At 38.1% G+C, this 22,292-nt stretch overlaps 1 protein-coding gene across 1 annotated transcript; it reads right to left on the bottom strand.

Moving 5' to 3' along the window:
• Positions 1-246: 246 nt before the first annotated feature.
• zgc:113516 (uncharacterized protein LOC541449 homolog) lies at positions 247-17,332 on the bottom strand. The gene is made up of 8 exons (XM_067456733.1): positions 17,039-17,332; positions 4,953-5,215; positions 4,586-4,729; positions 3,086-3,234; positions 1,940-2,023; positions 1,658-1,818; positions 1,485-1,558; positions 247-1,090 (listed from the first exon to the last, which is right to left on the bottom strand). The coding sequence occupies exons 1-8, from the start codon at positions 17,183-17,185 to the stop codon at positions 1,021-1,023; spliced, it is 1,092 nt and encodes a 363-aa protein (XP_067312834.1). The 5' UTR covers positions 17,186-17,332; the 3' UTR covers positions 247-1,020.
• Between the last annotated feature and the right edge of the window lie 4,960 nt (positions 17,333-22,292).

The following is a 22,292-nucleotide window of genomic DNA, read 5'->3' as shown; positions in this document are numbered from 1 at the left end:
ATTAAAACTTGAAAACAAATGTTTTTTTACTATGGGTTTGCATGTTCAGATTCTGTTTTAAATCAAGGAGTTTATAAGGAGTTGTTTACTTGTTCTATGGTATACTTTAGACATGAACAGATCCGTGTTTGTTGATCGGTGCCTGTGATGTGTGCTGTAGCTGTGCAATGTTCAGTCCAATCCGACGTGAAGGATAAATGAACACAAACTATTAACTTCCGTCAATGAAAGGCAATAATCAGCAAATGCACTCATGCAAATAACTTTATTGTTTCAATATACATTGACAAATGTTACTTTATTTGAATGATTTCTGATATAACATGACACTGAGAAATGCAAAAAAAAGCAATAAAGAAATGCACAGAGGCATCATTGCATGATGACGTCAGGAAACCATGAAGCGGCTTTTTGAACCGGATCATTGAGCTGAACTGTCACACTTTGAATCGGACTTTGCATCACTTCTGTACGAGAGGTTTACAGAATATAAAGGTTATTTCCTCTAATATCTAGCAGTGGTTTTCTATAGTAAACCCATTTGTTTATTTGAACTATTGTTTTTCTGTAGCCTTGAACATGTTCACAGAAAGTTGTGTTTTCACTGAAGGTGTGACAGCTGCAGATAATACCAAGAGTTATGATTGTGTCTTGTGTTATTGATCAGAAGTCCTCACCTACTGAAATGAGAGGATAAAAGAACGAGTGTGAGGCTTTCCTGACTGGAGTATTTATGCATGGCCTTCAAGAATAAAAGCTTTTAAACACGTCTTGATTGTTTTTCAATTCTAGCCTCACTATGATAATTATTAAAGTTTCTTTTTTCCACGACATCAGACAAAAGAGACATGTTGCGAAGGAGCTGCACGAACAGGTTTGGGAACCACTCATCTATTGGGTTATTTGGATTCGATTTTATTACATCTCAGTCTAAAGGTCTTGATCATTATCAGCACTTAAAGAGAAGGGCAAACACGTCTGTGAACCGGCAGTCCTATACATCTGTAGCTGCTGGAGGAATTATGGAAGTCTCATCCCAAAGAACTCCTGCTTTTTCTCAAAGTAGTAGTTGAATCGAGCCATGGCATACCTTAGAAAGATTGAGAGAGCGAAACATGGAAAGTGATTTCTTTAGAGGACAAAGTTTTGTGGACAAAGTCAGTGAAGATTACTAATAATGCTACTAGCAATAGAACTTAAAAGTCTTGAAATGTGGTTCAGAGGGGACCAGAAGAAACAGAAATAAATATGGACAAAATAATGCACCATTTATCATCGGTAATGCTATAGCGTAACCACTAGATGGCTGTATATCTCTGTGTATTCCCTATTGTAGGGGACATTGGAATCAGACATTATTAGTGAGTGCATTTGGTTTTGTTGTGCATTTGGATATGTATACTTACTATTTTTTGTCAAAGTTAAAAATCAAAATGGCTTGTATCAGAACAGTACAAAGACCTTGATTTAGGAAGGTAACGTACCTGTTGAAGTCAAAGTCAATCGTGGAATGTTTCGCCTGCAGCAGAGCCCATAGACACCAGAACAAATGAGCCACCTGGGGACAATATGAGGGATTCTCACATCAGATCATCGATAACCACGGCAACAATATTATCTCCCTCGTGAAAATGACCTGCCTTTCAATAATACTCACCAGGGAGAACTTGCAGACTTGTACATAGAGTTGCAGGACTTCTTCCTTGGTCACAGCTGAATGCGCATCGTTGCAGGACTTGAAGCTCTCCAGATATGCAGTGAGCCAATCAAACTGAAGCTTGAAACTCGGGTACAGGCTGGAGTCAACATTATCGATACCTCAAAATAAAATTCAAAGACAAATGATCAACTAGTGTTTTAGACGGTAGTAAACGTCATATTTAAATGTTATCGTTACATTTTTATTTTATGTTATATTTATGATTATTATTATATTTACCTGCAAATTCATTGAAATGGTTTCCAATATCGTACGCTTGGTAATTAAAATCAGCATATTCATAATCAATGAATTTGACTATGCCTACAATCAGAAAAAAAATACAGTTTAGTTATTATGAGCCTATGGAATACAATACCAGAGGCAACTTAATGAAATACAATATGCTAATGAGTGTCATAATTATACAGTATATAATGTCAAGTCAGCTTTATTTATATAGCGCTTTTACAATGACGATCAGAGGAAGCAGCTTCAGTGTTAAACAGGAAAATATTGCAGCAAATTTTGATTCGGCTGTACAGTCGTTCTGGAGGAAAAAAAGTGATGTTATCAGCTTATTTTAGTGTCCCCAACTGAGCAAGCCAAGCCAAAGGCGACCAAAGGAACCGAAACTCCATCAGGGCATGATGGAGAAAAATAAACCTTAGAGAAACCAGACTCAGTTCTCCTCTGGCCTATTAACACACAGAGGAGGATTATTATTCTGGACACCGCACAGGTCAGAAATCATTTCAGAGCAGACTATTGAAAAGATCGCAGTCATTATGCCGGAGACGGGTTTGTTGAGGATGACGTTTCAATAATGTTTAAATTAGATCACTACAGTAAAATACACCTGACATATCTGATATACATATTATTTACATACAGTATATCATGCACAAATTAAAATTTAACTTCAGTTATGGAGCTCTATATAGTGCAAGATATTGATAAATAATCTTTCAAACAATAATCTTGCATAATGCCTGGCAGAGCATGTCCTCGACTTGTTTTCTTCAGCCACGGAGCTTAAATACTCCCACATCTCTAACCTTTGCTGTAAGTCTGTGTCACAGATGACTCTTCTGTATGTCTGTGAATGTCTCAACCACAGCGCCGTTACTCTCTCTGCACGGCAGCAGTGTACGCAGGACATGCACCTCGTGAGTTAGGACTGAAACATTATTATGCCGACACATGGTAACTTTCTATATAGTTTATAATTTTTCAGACCAGTAGCATTTAGTTTACATTTATATGGAAGAGGTCTGAACAGGCTTTTCAAGTCAGTGGTGGAGACTGTTTAATATAAATGGATTGTATGATCAAATTTCAAAAAGCTTAATTAAAACAGCACTTATAATAATAATGTTAGGTCACCTTCTTCTTGGTTATAGATGACATTTTTAGTCAGGAGATCATTATGACACAGCACTACTGGGGAGTTGATGTGGGTAAGAACACTTTTCAGTTCCTCCATCTCTTTGATGATGATTTTTAGGTTAGGTGCTTCCACATGGGCACTGGACCTAAACAACACAAGTGTGAACATTTTAATATATTGATGCAGCTCTATTCTGGATGTAATGTTCCCTTTTTTCCCCATTTCTTTTCAAATGAACTCTGTAACACTAACACAGATTTAAGCCCTATGCGGACGGTTATCGTTTCTTGTGGGGTCGTAAGGTATTTTCATCATTTACAAGGGCTAGTCAGTGATGCTATTGCCGTCCGAATCCAGAATATCAGTGATTTTTTCCCACCACCTGCGTAAAAATCCCCGGCCGAATTACCTGCTGTTTTTAGACAAACACCAAGGTCGTGTGGTCATTTAATTGCCGTCCGAATCCCCATCTTTTCAAGAATATATCACTTCAAAATTCACTGTTTATATCCTTTGACCCATGCAGAGCACCGTACAGTTGCACTTCGCTGTCATTTGGATGTATTTGGATCTCGCCTTATACTGAAATGCTGGCAATTATTTACAAGAGCCCTATATTTCATCCCCACTCAAAAAATAAAAAAGAAGAAAAGCACATAAACATTTGAAATGGGCCGTTATTACAGCATCGATTATATATGTTAAAATGACCAAGCAGCATTATGTTTACCTCATGTAAGTATGAAGCTGTATTAACTTATTTTCACTCATTTCCATGTGGAATAAAATGACATTATTTTGAGATGAAATGTAAGACAGAAAAAGATTTGTACTATTATGCGAGTCTATATATCTTACTATTTTTAAACAGAATTAAATAATTAAATAATAATTAAATTAAACATGCATTTATTCTTATCATATCAAGCATATGACATTTTCAGAGCAGATATATTAATATAATAATTCGACTGACCCCGTGAGCTGGGTTTCCAGGGGCACAGGATCACAGAACTCGCTCCTCCACCGGGAATAAATCACCATCCAAATGCACGAGTTATCACTGATGTGGCATGCATATTTATTTTTACGGACATCCACATGAGAAACAATTACCCTCCGAATAAGGCTTTAGGCAGATGTGTGAACAATATTTGTAATAAAATGGCCTTTTTGTGTACATAGAAAAAGTCTCAGATCTTTGAGTTCAGCTCATGAAAGATGTGTTGCATTTATAATTTTGTTCAGTGTAGTTTAACTCCTGCTAATTTCATGAAGATGTGTTCTGAGAATATAACAATGTAATTCTGCTTTGAAAGATTTTGTGAAGATGTAACAATGTGAGACAATGTGTAGTTTAACATCAACATTGATATTAACCATCCATACATTTTCCTAACTGCTTGTTCTGTGAAGTGTATTTAAAATGATGTCCTTTCAAATAAGAATATATTAATCAGCGAAATGTGTGTTTTATAACACTGATATAATATTACCTCTGCGGTTTAGAAACATCAGAACTCTGGACCAGGTTCAGGAACTGGGACAATCTAGACCACAAAACTGGTGTCACAGGTGAACTTTTCCCAATTTCTCCTGATTTTATGGAATGGATTTTTCCCATTTCTGTTGCAATCAATCTAGAGTTAATAAAAAGTGTAATTTCAGTTGATCATATTGAGAAAATGAAGTAGCAATAAAAAATAAAAATAAAAACACACCAGCTAAGGTATTTTAGGTAGCCAAAACTACCCAGAGTCTTCCATATTGTGGCATAACAGCTTGTAACTTTAGCAGGGATACAATTAAATATATTCTCAGAGTTCCCGAGTCTGGGTCAATGATCCTCAATTCATGGCTGACCTGTAAACAGAAGGCTGTCTCAGCAGTGTGTCGTCCAGCACAACTCCTCTGACAAACTCATAGCAGATGCCATTGGTGAAGCTGCAGTAGAGTTCTGGGCCACAGCCATGTTTGTGTAGCACCTGGAACATCTCCATTTCTTTATCTCGGTCCAGAAAAAGCTCAGTCCTCTGCCCATAAATCCTCACGAGTAAAACAGGATCTTCTGACATGGAGCCCACATAGCAACCCATTAATTGGTTGGTGATGCCCTCAGTGAAAGCCTAGGTTCATTAAAAAAACAGTAATAGTAATGCAAATTAAATTAAAAACCTGTACAGTAACAGTAATACAAATTAAATTCCAGTTCCCAAATTATGTTGACAAAGCAATCACTTGAATTCCCAAGCTTTTGGAGTTTTTGGGAAATTGATAGTTGTGACTGGACTGCTCCGAGGCTTTGGGTTAGAGATCCAAACGCAGCTTTATTGAAGGCTAATCCACACTCATAGTCAACAAACAGGCAAGAGGTCATAACAGGTAATCAGTCCAATCAGACAAACAAGTCAGGAGAGACATGCAAACAGGCAATACACGGAACAGGCAACAAAGGCTAAAGCCGAAAGAGATGAAACCGGGAAGAACGCTCAGAATTGCAGTATTACACTAGACTTAGCAATGAAGGAATGAATGAGATAACCAGGCTTATATTGGGTGGATGTAATCAGGGATGATGAGATTGGGCAGAGAGTTATGGGAAATTTAGTCCTTGATGAAGTGACAGTCCGGGGTTAGGGTTAGGTGGTAATCGCAGGCACTCACATTAGTGGATCGTGATATTAGTATAATTTAATGTATCTTGGGTTTTGATACCGAATCTGTAGCTGAACTGATGACATCACCGATTTATATGAGCCGATGACATCATCGTTTGATATGAGCTGATGACATCACCGTTTGATATGAACTGATGACATCACCGCTTGATATGAGCTGATGACATCATCGTTTGATATGAGCTGATGACATCATCGTTTGATATGAGCTGATGACATCACCGTTTGATATGAACTGATGACATAACCGTTTGATATGAACTGATGACATCACCGTTTGATATGAGCTGATGACATCACCGTTTGATAACATCACCATTTGATATGAGCTGATGAAATCACCGTTTGGTATGAGCTGATGACATCACCTTTTGATATGAGCTGATGACATCACCGTTTGAAATGAGCTGATGACATCACCGTTTGATATGAGCTGATGACATCACCTTTTGATATGAACTGATGACATCACCTTTTGATATGAACTGATGACATCACCGTTTGATATGAGCTGATGACATCACCTTTTGATATGAACTGATGACATCACCTTTTGATATGAGCTGATGACATCACCGTTTGATATGAGCTGATGACATCACCGTTTGATAACATCACCGTTTGATATGAGCTGATGAAATCACCGTTTGGTATGAGCTGATGACATCACCATTTGATATGAGCTGATAACATCACCGTTTGATATGAGCTGATGAAATCACCGTTTGGTATGAGCTGATGACATCACCGTTTGATATGAGCTGATGACATCACCTTTTGATATGAACTGATGACATCACCGTTTGATATGAGCTGATGACATCACCTTTTGATATGAACTGATGACATCACCTTTTGATATGAACTGATGACATCACCGTTTGATATGAACTGATGACATCACCGTTTGATATGAGCTGATGACATCACCATTTGAAATGAGCCGATGACATCAGCGTTTGATATGAGCCGATGACATCATCGTTTGATATGAGCTGATGATATCACCGTTTGATATGAACTGATGACATAACCGTTTGATATGAACTAATGACATAACCGTTTGATATGAACTAATGACATCACCGTTTGATATGAGCTGATGACATCACCGTTTGATAACATCACCCTTTGATATGAGCTGATGACATCACCGTTTGGTATGAGCTGATGATATCACCGTTTGGTATGAGCTGATGACATCACCGTTTGGTATGAGCTGATGACATCACCGTTTGATATGAGCTGATGATATCACCATTTGATATGAGCTGATGACATCACCGTTTGAAATGAGCCGATGACATCACCGATTGATATGAGCTGATGACATCACCGTTTGATATGAGCTGATGACATCACCGTTTGATATGAGCTGATGACATCACCGTTTGAAATGAGCCGATGACATCACCGATTTATATGAGCCGATGACATCATCGTTTGATATGAGCTGATGACATCAGCGTTTGATATGAGCCGATGACATCAGCGTTTGATATGAGCTGATGACATCACCGTTTGAAATGAGCCGATGACATCACCGATTGATATGAGCTGATGACATCACCGTTTGATATGAGCTGATGACATCACCGTTTGATATGAGCTGATGACATCACCGTTTGAAATGAGCCGATGACATCACCGATTTATATGAGCCGATGACATCATCGTTTGATATGAGCTGATGACATCAGCGTTTGATATGAGCCGATGACATCAGCGTTTGATATGAGCTGATGACATCACCGTTTGAAATGAGCCGATGACATCACCGATTGATATGAGCTGATGACATCACCGTTTGATATGAGCTGATGACATCACCGTTTGATATGAGCTGATGACATCACCGTTTGAAATGAGCCGATGACATCACCGATTTATATGAGCCGATGACATCATCGTTTGATATGAGCTGATGACATCACCGTTTGATATGAGCCGATGACATCAGCGTTTGATATGAGCTGATGACATCACCGTTTGATATGAGCTGATGACATCACCGTTTGATATGAGCTGATGACATCACCGTTTGATATGAGCTGATGATATCACCGTTTGATATGAGATTTTGTATATATTTGATATATATATATATATATTATGCTGAATTTTGGTGTATATATATAGTATGATTTTACCCCAAAATTAAGCATATTGACACAAAATCTATCCATCTATCCATCCATCCATCCATCCACACTTAGGAACTAACACATCATGCTTCAAACTTCTTTTCAGCCTGTGGAAAACTGGTCATTTTGGACTGTGATCGGTTTGAACCCTGTGACTGGAATGCATGGCTATATTTTAACTTTTGTTCTAACCCTCTGACTGATGCAATAAATACATTTTACTATTATTACTTATTAATTTTGTCTTGGTCTTTTTTAGAGAGGGAGCTACACATTTGTAAATTGTAGTGAACACCATGCAATTAAATTGTGATAAAAGGCAATGGAAATATAAAGCTAATATGCATTTATTAATCATTAATGTATATCAGTTATCTAAGATTATTTTTTGTTTATTTAAGGACATAAAGTACCAGCAAAAAGTTTGGAAACATTAGGCAAGCCAAGGCAAGTCTATTGGTATGGCACATTTCAAACACAATGGCAATTCAAACTGATTTACATAGAAATGAATTAAAATAGTGATAACATAACCACCTAAACTCCATGGACCCTGTACAGGGTCAGAAATGACATTGTCATGTATATACTTTTAATTTTAAATGTTTGTGGAGCTCTGATGTCATATGTGGTACCATTTGAAAGCCTAGAGTCTCTTCTTTCTGGAGATATACATCACGTTGGCATTTGTTTTAGACAAAGTAATGTATTTACACTAAATTACTCTGATACCATTTCCGCCTGGATTTGGCTGACACATTTTACATTTACATTTAGATTTAATCATTTAGCAGACGATTTTATCCAAAGCGACGTACAAAAAAGGGGAGAGCAATAGAAGCAACGAAACAAACAAGGCCAACAACCTGTAAGAGCTGTAAGAAATCTCAATTAATTAGCACAGTACACAACTTTTTTATTTTTATTTATTTTTTTATAGCCAGCTACAACAAATACTCACGTACGGAAAATACAGAACACTGGATTTTGATAGCTATGATAACAACCCATTAGGACTCTAATGACACAAATTGGAAAGCCTCCCATACAGTGGTCTAGGTTCAACATGTTGCTGTCATTTTACAGGAAACCCTTTGGAGTTACATAAAACACTGCTAAAAGTAATAAACAAAGTCTAAGCTGTTATAACCCCCCCCCCTTTTTAAATAATAAATAAATAACAATAATTTTTTGCTTTTTATCTTTTTTTAATAAATTCCTTTTTGAAAGTGTGTTACTCAGGCCCTGTGTGCTCTAGGACCCTGCTGACAGTTTGGGCTGTTTCCAAATTTCTAAATTCTAGAAAATAGTATTTTGAACTCAGAACACTGTATGTGTGTATGGGAGGCTTTTCAATTTGGGTAGGCCAATCCAGGTGGAAATCCCCCAAAAAATGGTCTTGGAGTTTAAGTAGATATGCATGAGAAATAGGAATACCATGTCTAAGAATTAATAAAAACAAGGATAATTAAAACAGTTGTAAAGAGAATTTAAAAAATAAAAATAAAATAGTTGATGAATAGATCCCTATCTGCCTGATTCTCTAAATCCGGGTACCCCTATCTGAGATGGAAGAGATTGGGCAGGTTCAATTATTACTGTTTTAAAAGAAGTCTCTTCTGCTCACCAAGGCTGCATTTATTTAATTAAAAATACAGTAAAAATAGTTATATTGTGAAATATTACAAATAAAAAAATGTAATCCATTTCAAAATGTAATTTATTCCCTAATGTAAAACCTTAATGTTCACCATCGTTACTCCAATCTTCAGTGTCACATGCTCTTTAAGAAATCATTCTCATATAATGATCTTGTGCTCAGGTTAACATTAAAAGAGTTGTGCTGCTTAACATTGCAGCTGAATGACGTAGACAGGGAGAAAGATGCCTCGACAATCATAAAGTATGTCAACAAAATATGTTGAAGTTCCTCTAACACCACATCACATTCTGGAACAATATGTTCCGGACTCATGAGTCAAAATTAGTGCTGTTTGCCAGAGCTTGTTGAGCTACAGATGACCCAAACTGATTCCATTAATATTGAAATATTCATATTTATGAGGTTTAGCACATATTTGTCTGTAGTAACATTCTTATTTATCGCTAAAGATGTTAGAATTACCCTGAATGATGAAACTTCTTCAGCTTATATTACAGGCCATTAACCACCTATATCAAACAGTAAGCTTGACCAGTGAGGTTATTTACAATTGATCACAACATCTACCTATTTTTCAAAACAATCTAATAATTTAAGTGTTGTTTGCCATTTCACTGAATGATAAGTGGTTTCGTAACTTAGGCCCCCACTGTCACATGCCTGTCCTGTCTTGTGTGCACATATGTTTTGTTAATTTGAGCATGTGCTCTTGTCATTGTCTGACCCCTCCCCCTTGTTATCTGATTAGTGTTTGATTTCTCCCACCTGTTCCCTCTTGATTCTTCCCTTTATAAGCTCCCTGTCTTTATCAGTCTTGGTCAAATCTTTGTGACGTCTACATCTCCCGGTTTCCCTGTGTCACCGCTTTGGTATGTTTTCAGTTAGTTCATGTATTTCTAGTTTATGCCCCGCTTTTTTCTTAAGTTGTTACATGACAACCACACCATGAAAAGGTGGAATTATCAAATATTTAAGAGCAATGAAACCACTTTTCTGCAGCATAAGAATGTTGATTTGAGTCATTCAATCAATCAACTTTATTTATATAGCGCTTTTACAATCACGATTGTGTTAAAGCAGCTTCACAGTGTCAAACAGGACAATACTGCAGCAGAATTAGATTTGGCTGTACAGTCGTTCTGGAGAAAACAGTAATGTTATTAGCTTATTTTAATTTATCATATAGCGACAATGTTGGCATATCAGTATTATAGTTTATAGAATTAAATAAAACCTAATTCATAAATTTTATTTGTATAATTAGTTGAATAACTTTAATCATAATTTTAGTGTCCCCAACTGAGCAAGCCAAGCCAAAGGCGACAGTGGCAAGGAACCAAAACTCCATCAGGGCATGATGGAGAAAAATAAACCTTGGGAGTCTGTTGCGGTGATTAATCTTTGGGATAATTATAAAAGCGTCCACACCTGTTCTCACTCAAGTAGTGTTCAGTGTGTATTTAATAAGCGTGTCAGCGCTGTCGCGGTAGCGTCAGCGGGAGCGTTCAGCCCTCGTGTTCAGCCGCCTCGTGTGAAGACCGACGAGTGTAAAGACATCTTCTTTCGACTCTACCTACGATCGACTCCACCGTAGAACGAACACCGAGAACGGACGTAAGTATTTATGTCTCTGTCCTCTTTTTACTTCTCTCTTTTCTCACAATGTGCTTTCAATACATACCCACTATCTCTAACCCACGCTCCACTATCAGACGCAGACGGCAGCGCAACACTGCTAATCTGCGTCCTATTCCTTCCTCTACTAATATTCCTCCCTCCTTTTCTCTGGGTCTATGGAACTGTCAGTCAGCTTTAAACAAAGCTGAATTCATTCCAGCCTTTGCCACTCTTTCCAATCTGAATATCTTGGCCTTGACTGAGACCTGGATCCGTCCAGAAGACTCAGCAACTCCTGCTGCTCTCTCTCATAATTTCTCCTTCTCACACACCCCTCGCCACACTGGCAGAGGTGGAGGCACAGGTTTTCTTATCACAAACAATTGGAAATACTCAACCCACACCTCTCTCTGTAATAACAACTCATTTGAATACCATGCTATTAGTTACAGCTCCTGTTAAAATCCATCTTGTAGTCATTTACCGCCCTCCAGGTCAATTGGGCACATTTGTTGAGGAACTAGATGTGCTGCTATCCAGCCCACTTGTAATCCTTGGCAGCCATGGATGGCAGCCCACTTGTAATCCTTGGTGATTTCAACATCCACCTGGACAAACCATATGCTACAGATTTTCACTCCCTTCTATCCTCATTCGATCTCAAACTCCTTACTACCTCACACACACACAAATCTGGCAACCAACTTGACTTCGTCTACATACGCAACAGCACTACAGAAAACACTTTGGTCAAATCCTTACACTGCTCTGATCATTACTTCATCACATTTAATCTACATCTTACTACTCATACACTTCCACCTCCTCTACTAGTTAGTTTCAGAAGAAACCTGTGTTCTCTTTCTCCCTCTCACCTCTCCTCCGTTGTGTCATCCTCTCTTCCGTCACCCACACAATTCTCCTCTATGGATGTCAACACTGCAACAGACACTTTATGTTCCACTTTAACCACTTGTCTAGATACTATCTGCCCTCTGTCTTCTAGGCCAGCTCGCGCTACTCCCTCTAACCCTTGGTTATCTGATGTTCTTCGTGAACACCGGACCAAACTTAGGCCAGCAGAGAGAAAATGGCGCAAATCAAACGACCCATCTGACCTGAGTAAGTATCAATCTCTGCTCATTTCCTTCTCACAGGACGTCCATACAGCTAAATCCTCATATTTCCAAAAAAATCAACAGCACCTCAGACTCTCGCACACTTTTCTGAACTTTCAACTCTCTGCTCTGTCCCCCTCCATCACCTCTCTATCTGCATACGATCTTGCCGATTTTTTTTCACAGAAAAAAACACTCATCAGCAGTCAGTTCACACCTCCACACACACAATTTAAAATCAGCCACATCCACAGCCAAACATCTTCTCTCCTCCTTCTCTACACTCACTGAGGATGAAGTATCTAAGCTTCTCCTCTCTAGCCATCCCACTACCTGCCCTCTAGATCCCACCTGCCCTCTAGATCATTTGAAAGCCACGTTTCTAGCATCTGTAAAACTGCATTCTATCATCTTAAAAATATATCTAAATTACGGCACATGCTTTCAATGCAAAATGCTGAACAGTTAGTCGATGCGTTCATGAGCTCAAGGCTAGATTATTGTAATGCTCTACTGGGTGGTTGCCCTGCTTGCTTAATAAACACACTCCAGCTGGTCCAAAATGCAGCAGCTAGACTTCTTACTAGAACCAGGAAGTATGATCATATTAGTCCAGTTCTGTCAACATTGCACTGGCTCCCTATTAAACATTGCATACATTTTAAAATCTTGCTTATTACTTACAAAGCACTAAATAGTTTAGCTCCCCGGTACTTAAGTGAGCTCTTAACGCATTATACTCCATCACGTCTATTGCGCTCTCAAAACTCTGGCCAGTTGATCATACCTAGAATATCTAAATCAACTGCAGGCGGTCGATCATTTTCCTATTTAGCTCCTAAACTGTGGAATAGTCTTCCTAGCATTGTTTGGGAAGCAGACACGCTCTGTCAGTTTAAATCTAGACTAAAAACACATCTCTTTACTATGGCATACACATAGAACATTTTTAACTTTCATTATTCAATTCAATTGACTGATTGTTAGGCTGCATTAACTAGGTCAGCCAGAACCGGGAACACTTCCAATAACACCTGATGTACTCGATACATCATAAAAAGAGTGGCATCTACGCTAATGTTGTCTCTGTTTATCCCGAGGTTTATCCCGGATCTGGGCCCTGTCCGGATCGGATGGTGGACCTGCCTGGACATGACCAGTTCATCCTGGAGTGTCTGCTGAGCCGTGTCAAATGGTGTCTCCTCTGAATTTGCCTCACTGGCACGACATGCTCAAAACCCGTCTTCGGCGCAATAATTCCGATCTTTCATGTATTCATACTCTTGTGTAATCGACGCCCCATCCCATCATTTATTTCCAAATAAATCTGTCTCTTCCGTGATACCCTGAAATTATGAATATTCCAATCTAATATGATTTCTGACCTGTAAGGTTGCCCGAATAATTATCTTACACGGTGTGTTAATAGGCCAGAGGAGAACTGGCACCCCGACTGAGTCTGGTTTCTCCCAAGGTTTATTTTTCTCCATCATGCCCCGATGGAGTTTTGGTTCTTTGCCACTGTCGCCTTTGGCTTGGCTTGCTCAGTTGGGGACACTAAAAATATGATTAAAGTTATTCAACTTATTATACAAATAAAATGTATGAATTAGGTCTTATTTAATTCTATAAACTTAAATATTGATCTGCCAACATTGTTGCCATATGATAAATTAAAAAAAGCTGATAACATCACTGTTTTCTCCAGTATGACTGTACAGCCAAATCTAATTTTGTTGCAGTATTGTCCTGTTTGACACTGTGAAGCTGCTTTGACACAATCGTGATTGTAAAAGCGCTATATAAATAAAGTTGATTGATTGATCCCCTCACATCTTCTACAAGCCATCTCCCCTACACTCTTACCAGCACTCTCTCCACCGGCATCTTCCCTACCACATTCGAGCAGGCTCGGGTAACCCCACTGCTTAAAAAACCCACATTAGACACATCACTTGTAGAGAACTACAGACCTGTTTCTCTCCTACCATTCATCGCGAAAACACTTGAAAGAGTTGTGTTCAACCAGGTCTCATCTTTCCTCTCACAGTCTAATCAACTGGACGTAAACCAGTCAGGCTTTAAAAAGGGCCACTCAACTGAGATGGCATTATTGTCAGTTACTGAAGCCCTGCGGCTGGCTAAAGCTGCATCCTAATCATCAGTCCTCATCCTCCTTGATCTATCTGCTGCCTTTGACACTGAATCATCAGATTATTCTGTCCACCCTCTCATCTCTGGGCATCACAGGGACTCCTCTCCACTGGTTTCAGTCCTATCTCACAGGTAGGTCTTTTAAGGTTGCCTGGAGAGGAGAGGTATCCAAAACACATCAACTGACCACGGGGGTTCCTCAGGGCTCAGTGCTTGGACCTCTCCTCTTCTCCATTTACACTACATCATTGGGACCCATTATTCAGGCACATGGCCTCTCAGATCATTGCTATGCTGATGACACACAGCTCTACCTCTCATTTCAACCAGATGATCCCACAGTAGCTGCATGAATCTCAAGCTGTCTGGCGGACATCTCGGCATGGATGAAAAAACATCACCTGCAGCTCAATCTAGCAAAGACTGAGCTGCTTGTTTTCCCTGCTAATCCCACCATACAACACGATTTTACCATCCAGCTAGGTTCATCTTTGATTACTCCATCAGGGTCGGTCAGAAATCTTGGAGTAATCTTTGATGACCAGCTGTCCTTCAAAGACCACATCTCAAAGACAGCTCGGTCATGCAGGTTTGCATTGCACAACATCAGGAAAATCAGACCGTTCCTTATGGAGCATGCAACACAGCTTCTTGTCCAAGCCCTGGTAATTTCTGTACTTGACTATTGCAATGCGCTTCTCGCTGGACTTCCATCTTGTGCAATCAAACCGCTGCAAATGGTCCAGAACGCTGCGGCACGTCTTGTATTCAATGAGCCCAAAATGGCTCATGTCACACCTCTATTCATCTCTCTGCATTGGCTACCACTCGCTGCCCGGATCAAATTCAAAGCCCTGACTCTTGCTCATGGATCTTCCACAAGCTCAGCACCCGCATACTTCGACTCACTCCTACGAGTCTACACACCCACCAGAAGCCTTCGCTCAGCTAATGAGCAAAGGCTTGTGGTACCATCACAGAGAGGCATGAAATCCCTCTCTCGAACTTTTTCTTTCATTGTTCCTGGTTGGTGGAACGATCTTCCATCCTCCATACGCACGACAGAATCACTCGCTTCATTCAAAAGACGGGTAAAAACTCATCTCTTCCACGAGCACTTAATCATACATTAAAAAAACCCTCTTTACCCCTCTATTTCTCCTTTCTTCTTCCGTTTTCTGGTTTTTGCTACTCTGAGCGCTATACAAATCTTGGTATTTAGGTCACTTTTTGTGTTTCGTTGCCTCTTCTTGACGGATCGCTTCCTGTTCTCCTGAGTTGTAAGTCGCTTTGGATAAAAGCGTCTGCTAAATGCATAAATGTAAATGCATCACATGATGCCTTTTGATGATGTCACAGACTGTTTTTATATGATTTCAGAAGGACTTTTTGATCCGGTTACACAGAATGATCGCTTACAAACTGGACAAAAGTCCCCTGGTTACTGCAATACTTAAAAATCGATACAACATATAACACATTTTTTAATAAAACACAGCCGACACTTGTTTGAAAATGCCAAGAAAATGCATATATGCTGATATTTTATTTTGACAAAAGTTATTTGAAATAAAGTAGACAAATTACTCTCATTTAACATGTTTTGATGCAATTTACAGCTTTCCTGAAGCTCAAACAATAGAGCATGGTGCTTGAAATGGCAAATTCATGAGTTTAATTCCCAGGGAAAGCAAGAACTGACAAAATGTACACTGTGTACCTTGAATGCAATGCAAGTCACTTTGGATAAAAGCATCTGCCAAACGCATAAATGTAAATAAAGAGACTTTTGTACATTTAATTTGATGCAGATCTTGACCAACACCAAAGGACCACCACACAGGGCCATCTGGAAAAAGAAAAAAAACCACCAAACTGCATATCGCAAGAAAGAAATGGAGGGTTTTGGAAAGGTCAAAGTCCAGGTATCAAATCTAATTAAATACATCAAGAATCCCATCTGAAACCAGATGAAGCAATGCTATTGCTAAATATGTCTTTTAAAACCCAACTGAGCTAGCCAAAGGTGACGATGGCAAGATTCCATAAGGTCAAAGAGGTATTATGTGTCCATTCAAAACACTTTCTGCAGATGCTCGATCAAAAGCATTTAACTCAGAGTAAACAACAATCTGCACACTGCCACATCTGCTCGCAGGGATCTATTAAAAACACCCAAAGGGTCAAAGGTCAAACCACAAGCACAGAAAGGTATGATTTAAATCAGTCTGACCCATCACACCTGACCTCATTAGTGAACTAATTACCCAATCTTCCCATTCATCACTCCCTGAGGTGACAGAAGAAAAAGAAAACGGGCTCAGTCAGTGTAATTTGTGCCCTTTCCCTTCAAAGTGCTATACAATGAGTCTTCCCATAGCTGTAGTGTTTCTGTAGCTCAAACTGTGAATATAATATATAATAATGTATATAATATATAATCATCTACCAGTGCATGGCCCTTTAGACTGAGCAGTCAATTTAGGTGCAAATACTAAACACCTACACAAACTAAATCAAAATAATTTGATATAAAATAATGTATTTTTTAAAATGATTTTGATAATGAACTTGCCTTGATCTGAATATCTTCTGGGTTCCATTCTGGCCGCAGGTTCTTGATGAGTTCTGATATCCCATGGCGAGGGCTGCACCCATCAATGCAGACGTCTACATGCAATCTTTTGTAACGCCCATCATTTGGATCCCTTGTCATTTCCATTTTTTTTTAAATAGCTTCACAACTCAGATAACCCAAATCAGGTACAATGAGACCAAGGAAGTTTAATAATCTTATCTCATGTCTCTTGTCTCACTGTCAGGCTTGCAGGACCCTCTATGTATTCAGTGACTCAGCAAATCTGTTGGTTTGTCAAAGTACAACGTTCTTTTGGGCATCTTCACTGCTTAGTTAGTAAAGAGTTTACTTATTAACCCGGTAACATTTTATTTTGATGGTCCCCCCATAGATAGTCTTCTGGATATAAGTTACTTTACAAGTACATATTCGTTTTTACATGTTTTGTAGCAATTGTTACACTATGGAACATGTGAACAGATATTAATCATTATGTCAGTAAAGTATTACCAATGTGAACATTTATAAAACTATGTGCTTTGATAGTCCAATATAAGGGCAGATTTCCTTTAGGTAGAAATGTCATAAAGGTAATATAACTCCATTCAGACTATTTGAATAAATCTTGCATACACCACAATAGACAAAATCAATTTTTCAGTATTTTCTGGAATGTAGTGGAAATTTATTTATTTATTTTATTGTTTATTTTTACAGGGACAATGCACAATTAATAGTAATTGCACCAGAGTTAGCTAACAGCTAATTTACATCTGCTGTCCCTGGGCAGGTAAACAAATAAAATAACTTACAATAACATACACACATACAACATCACAATAACCTACATATCCATGATCAATTTATAAAACAAGGAATTTACAAACAGTCATTAATGGTTGAAAATTTGTTCTAATAGTAGCCACCGCTTAAGTTTAATTGTAAAAATGTTAAAGCTGTCAATACTTCTAATGTCTAAGGGTAAGGAATTCCATATCCTTACTGCTCTGACCGAAAAGGCTTTTTGACCAAAGACTGTTTTTCTAAACTGTGGGACCAAATCTCCCCTCACAGAAGCTCTAGTCCTTCGCACTACCGTTATGTGTCAGGCATCCCCTAAGAGGAGGAGGAGCAAGATTATTGATAATTCTATACATCAGGCATACATCAGCATAGAATACAAAGTTATTAAAATGTAAAAAATTAAACTTTCTCAATATAGTACAATGATGATAATCCCTTGGTTTTTTGTCTAGTACTTTCAAGATTTGTTTATGAAGAGAGTACACAGGCTTAAGTGTAGTCGCACCTGCCTGTGACCAAGTTGTTACACAATACGACAAATGAGGCAGAATCAATGAATGTACAAAAAGTAATGCAGCTGATTGAGTCAGCTGGTGCCTGATGCTTTTAAAATTATTTAAATGAAATTTAACATTATTTATAACTCTTCTTACTTGCTTATTAAAAGACAGGTGTTGGTCAATTATTATTCCTAAATATTTGAAATGTGTCACTGATTTAATTGCTTCACCATTAAACACAATGTCTGGATTCACCGTATTGTGTTTTCGCACTGTGAAATACATGCTAACCGTCTCGCTTACATTAACCACTTCAGCTCTGCACCCCCTCTTGGACCCACCGGTGGGTCCAAAATTGCATCATCATAATCTTTTTTAAAAATCTATAACTCGCGCACCACAAAACTAGACATATATGGTATCATTTGAAAGATTAGAACCTCAGCTTTCTTAATAACCCAATAACTTCTGCATTTATATTACATAGAAGAAAATAATAAGGTCTGAATTCGACCCCCCCGCAACGACCACCCCTTGAGAAAATCATGCAAATAATATAAAATTTCATATTTTTATCACACAAACACACCTAAAATACACAAGTCATAAATCAAATGAAAGCTATCGGCCTCAAGAATATCGCTGAGCAGTTAATTTCACCGATCCAATAATTTACAGTAAATGTATTATCAAAAGAATCGCAAAGATGGAAATGACTCCTTTGAACAAGCAAACACATGAGTCATATTCCTGTTCAGATCACAAACTTGTTGTAAAGCTACTAGCCTCAACCCTATATCAGCTTGTTCCTTAGGTTGTTTGCTTCAAAATGAGACTATTTTTACATGTCTGTGAGCAAGTATGGCCAAATGACACTGTAAAATGTCACCGATGTCCAGATCAAAACATGTGATGCAGACAAATACTCTTATTATTGCTAGTTTTGATTGTCGGTGTTAGCCACGATTTTTGATGATGTCATCACATATTGCATCATGCTACAGAAAAGCTGAGAATCTCAGCTCTTTATAGACATGTGGATCATGATTCTAGACCAATCAGAGCCCAAGATCTCCTTTTACAAAGTTGAAGAGGCGGAGCCTCTCTTTCGATTTCCTAGTGGCCAGTTTATGTCAATGGAGATGAGTAGGAGTTGTTAGACACTTTGGTCGGATAAATCTCAATAACTTTTATTTGCAAGGAGATATCAAGAAAATTCTTTTTTCCCCTGCTCAGTGCCAAATTATAGAATCAACAGAAACTTCCAAAAAGCTTGGATCCCAAAATGATAAAAAAAATAAAGATTTTTAAAATTAATTAATTAAAAAAAAATCAAAATATTTATTTTATATCTATGTTTATCATAAGATTGTGAATAGATACAATATAATATATGCAAGATTCCACCACTGTGTTAAAATTTAGAGTATTTTCTGTAAAATGAGACAATTTTTATCAATTTACTCCAATGTATGTGGGTAGGGCGCTCTTTTAAATTCAGATATTCCAAATTCTCAAAAAAATGCAAAATGTGCTGCAGAGCTGAAGTGGTTAAGAGACAGGCAAGATTTATTTAGCCAGTCTGATACTTTTGACATAGCACATTTCAGTTTGCTTGCAGCCAGTTCTTTAGTTCTTGCATTGGTAAAAAGCACAGTGTCATCTGCATACATTATAACTTTAACACCAGGACATACTTGTGGGAGGTCATTAATATAAATACTAAATAAAATAGGTCCTAAAATAGACCCTTGAGGGACTCCTGTAGTACAGTTAGCAAAAGCAGAGCATTTACCAGCCACTCTAGTGCATTGTATCCTATTAATTAAGGGAGATTTCATCCAAGTCAAGGCAGAAGCAGAGAAATTAAATTTGTGAAGTTTGGAAATTAAACAGTTATGATTAACTGTTTAAAATGCCTTTGCAAGATCTAAAAACACAGCTCCAACAACACCACCTTTATCAAGTTGACTTCTAATTTGTTTAACAAAAAAACACGTAGCCGTTTCAGTAGAATGATTCTTTCGAAAACCAAATTGCATTGGGTGTAGATTCACTTCACTTTCATTTAAAAAAGAAACTAATTGATCACAAACTACCCTTTCTGCAATTTTCGATGCTATTGGAAGGATTCTTATGGGTCTATAATTTGATGGAAGCGTCCTATCACCTGCTTTAAACATAGGCGTCACTACTGCCGCCTTCCAGCAAGATGGAAAATATGAGTTTGTTATTGACAGATTTTTCAGGTGTGTTAGAGGTCTGCAAAAAGATGATTTATACATTTTTAAAAAATTTGGATCAATATTATAGACATCTTTACACCTAGATACTTTTAAATGATCAAATATTTTCATTACAGTAGACTCTGAAACGCTTTCAATTGTGAAAACCGGAGTTTCATTATTTATATTCTAGAACTTCTGATCTATCACCAAATTTTCTGGCCAGACACTGTACAGAATCTAAAAAGAATGAATTAAAAATTGTAGCTATTTGTTCTTTATTTTCTATTAAATTTGATCTGTCCTTTATAACCCAATTTTGAACTGATTTATTCTCTTTCTTTGTAATTTTATCAATATTTTTCCAAATTAATTTACTATTTCCTTTAGAATCATTAATCAATTTAATTTAAAAAAAAAGAAAAGCTTTGGCTTGTCTTAATTCCTTTACTACTTTGTTTCGCAAATCCTGGAATTTTCTCTTATCATGGGGTAATTTAGATTTTAGAGCAGCCTTTCTCTCTGCTTCATTAGCTTCCGGATATGTTCGGTCAAACATGGCAGATTCATTTTACTCGAGTAACATACATTTTTATAAAATTCATTTTTAGTCTTATTAACTCTAACCATCATAGTATTAAATGCTTTTTCTATATCGCCAGACAGCAGAACATCAATTCCAGTCCAGGTGCTTTAATTTCTCCTCAAATTGACTAACTAGGGACTATGGTATGATATTGAAGAAACTTTTGCCCTCTTGTTTATATAAAAATCGTTAGGGTTAGGGGAATGAAAAATCCAAGATCAGGGACCCTAAGGTCCCTGAAATGGTTGTGCACGGTCCAGCCTTTTACTGACCACTAAAGGCGACCCAGGTCCAAAGATAGCCAACACGTTACCGTGTCCTGCTAGTGCCATTATATTTAGTTTTTATTTGTAAAGCATATTTCATAATAAATTTCATTCTTTTTTATTTTATTATTGTATAAGCCAGATAAGGGGTAAGTATGTTTCATCACATAAGTTTATTTATTTATTTATTTATTTATTTATTTATTTATTTATGTATTTATTTACTTACTATATTAACCATTTATGTTATTTAACCCACACTATATTTTATATAGCCACTCATCATTTTTTCATTTTTTTCTCTGTTTTTTGCAGGAGTCCAGGGCTACGTCCACGAGGGTACGCCAGGCCGGGCTGGATCCACGCGGGGTGCGGAGTCGAGGGTTGACCCATCTGGACACCAGGTAAGAGGGGTAGGTTTTAGGTAGGGTTTTGTGGTGGGGGTTAGCATGATGAGAGGGCTGTAGACCCCCTGGTGATATTGCCAGGGGTGTCTGGGTAGGTTTAGGGGTGGGTTAGGGTTAGGGTTAGGGGAATGGGTTAGGGTTAGGGTTAGGTTAGGTTTTGAAAAAGGCCGCGCCTTCCCCCAGAAAAACCTCATCGGTTAATCCAGTTTGGAGTAGGAAGAACGCAGAAGTGCACGGGCCGGCGCATGTTTTTGATGAGGCTGCTCACCCCCTACCATTATCCCTAACTCCGGAATACGAAATCCACAACTTGATTTATTCTCCACCAGCGAATCTAACCACACCCCGAGGAGTTATGGCTCGATAATCCTGGCCGAGCATCGCATTCCCATGAGTCCCTTCTCCTTACTATTTCCAGGTTCTTATTTTCCCTTTCCTTCTCCATTAACCTTCCTCTTACATC

This window comes from Pseudorasbora parva, chromosome 11, assembly GCF_024679245.1.
Source record: "Pseudorasbora parva isolate DD20220531a chromosome 11, ASM2467924v1, whole genome shotgun sequence".
NCBI classification, from domain to species: domain Eukaryota; kingdom Metazoa; phylum Chordata; class Actinopteri; order Cypriniformes; family Gobionidae; genus Pseudorasbora; species Pseudorasbora parva.
Note: the sequence above shows the minus strand (reverse complement) of the source record. Positions and strands in the feature narration are given on the sequence as shown.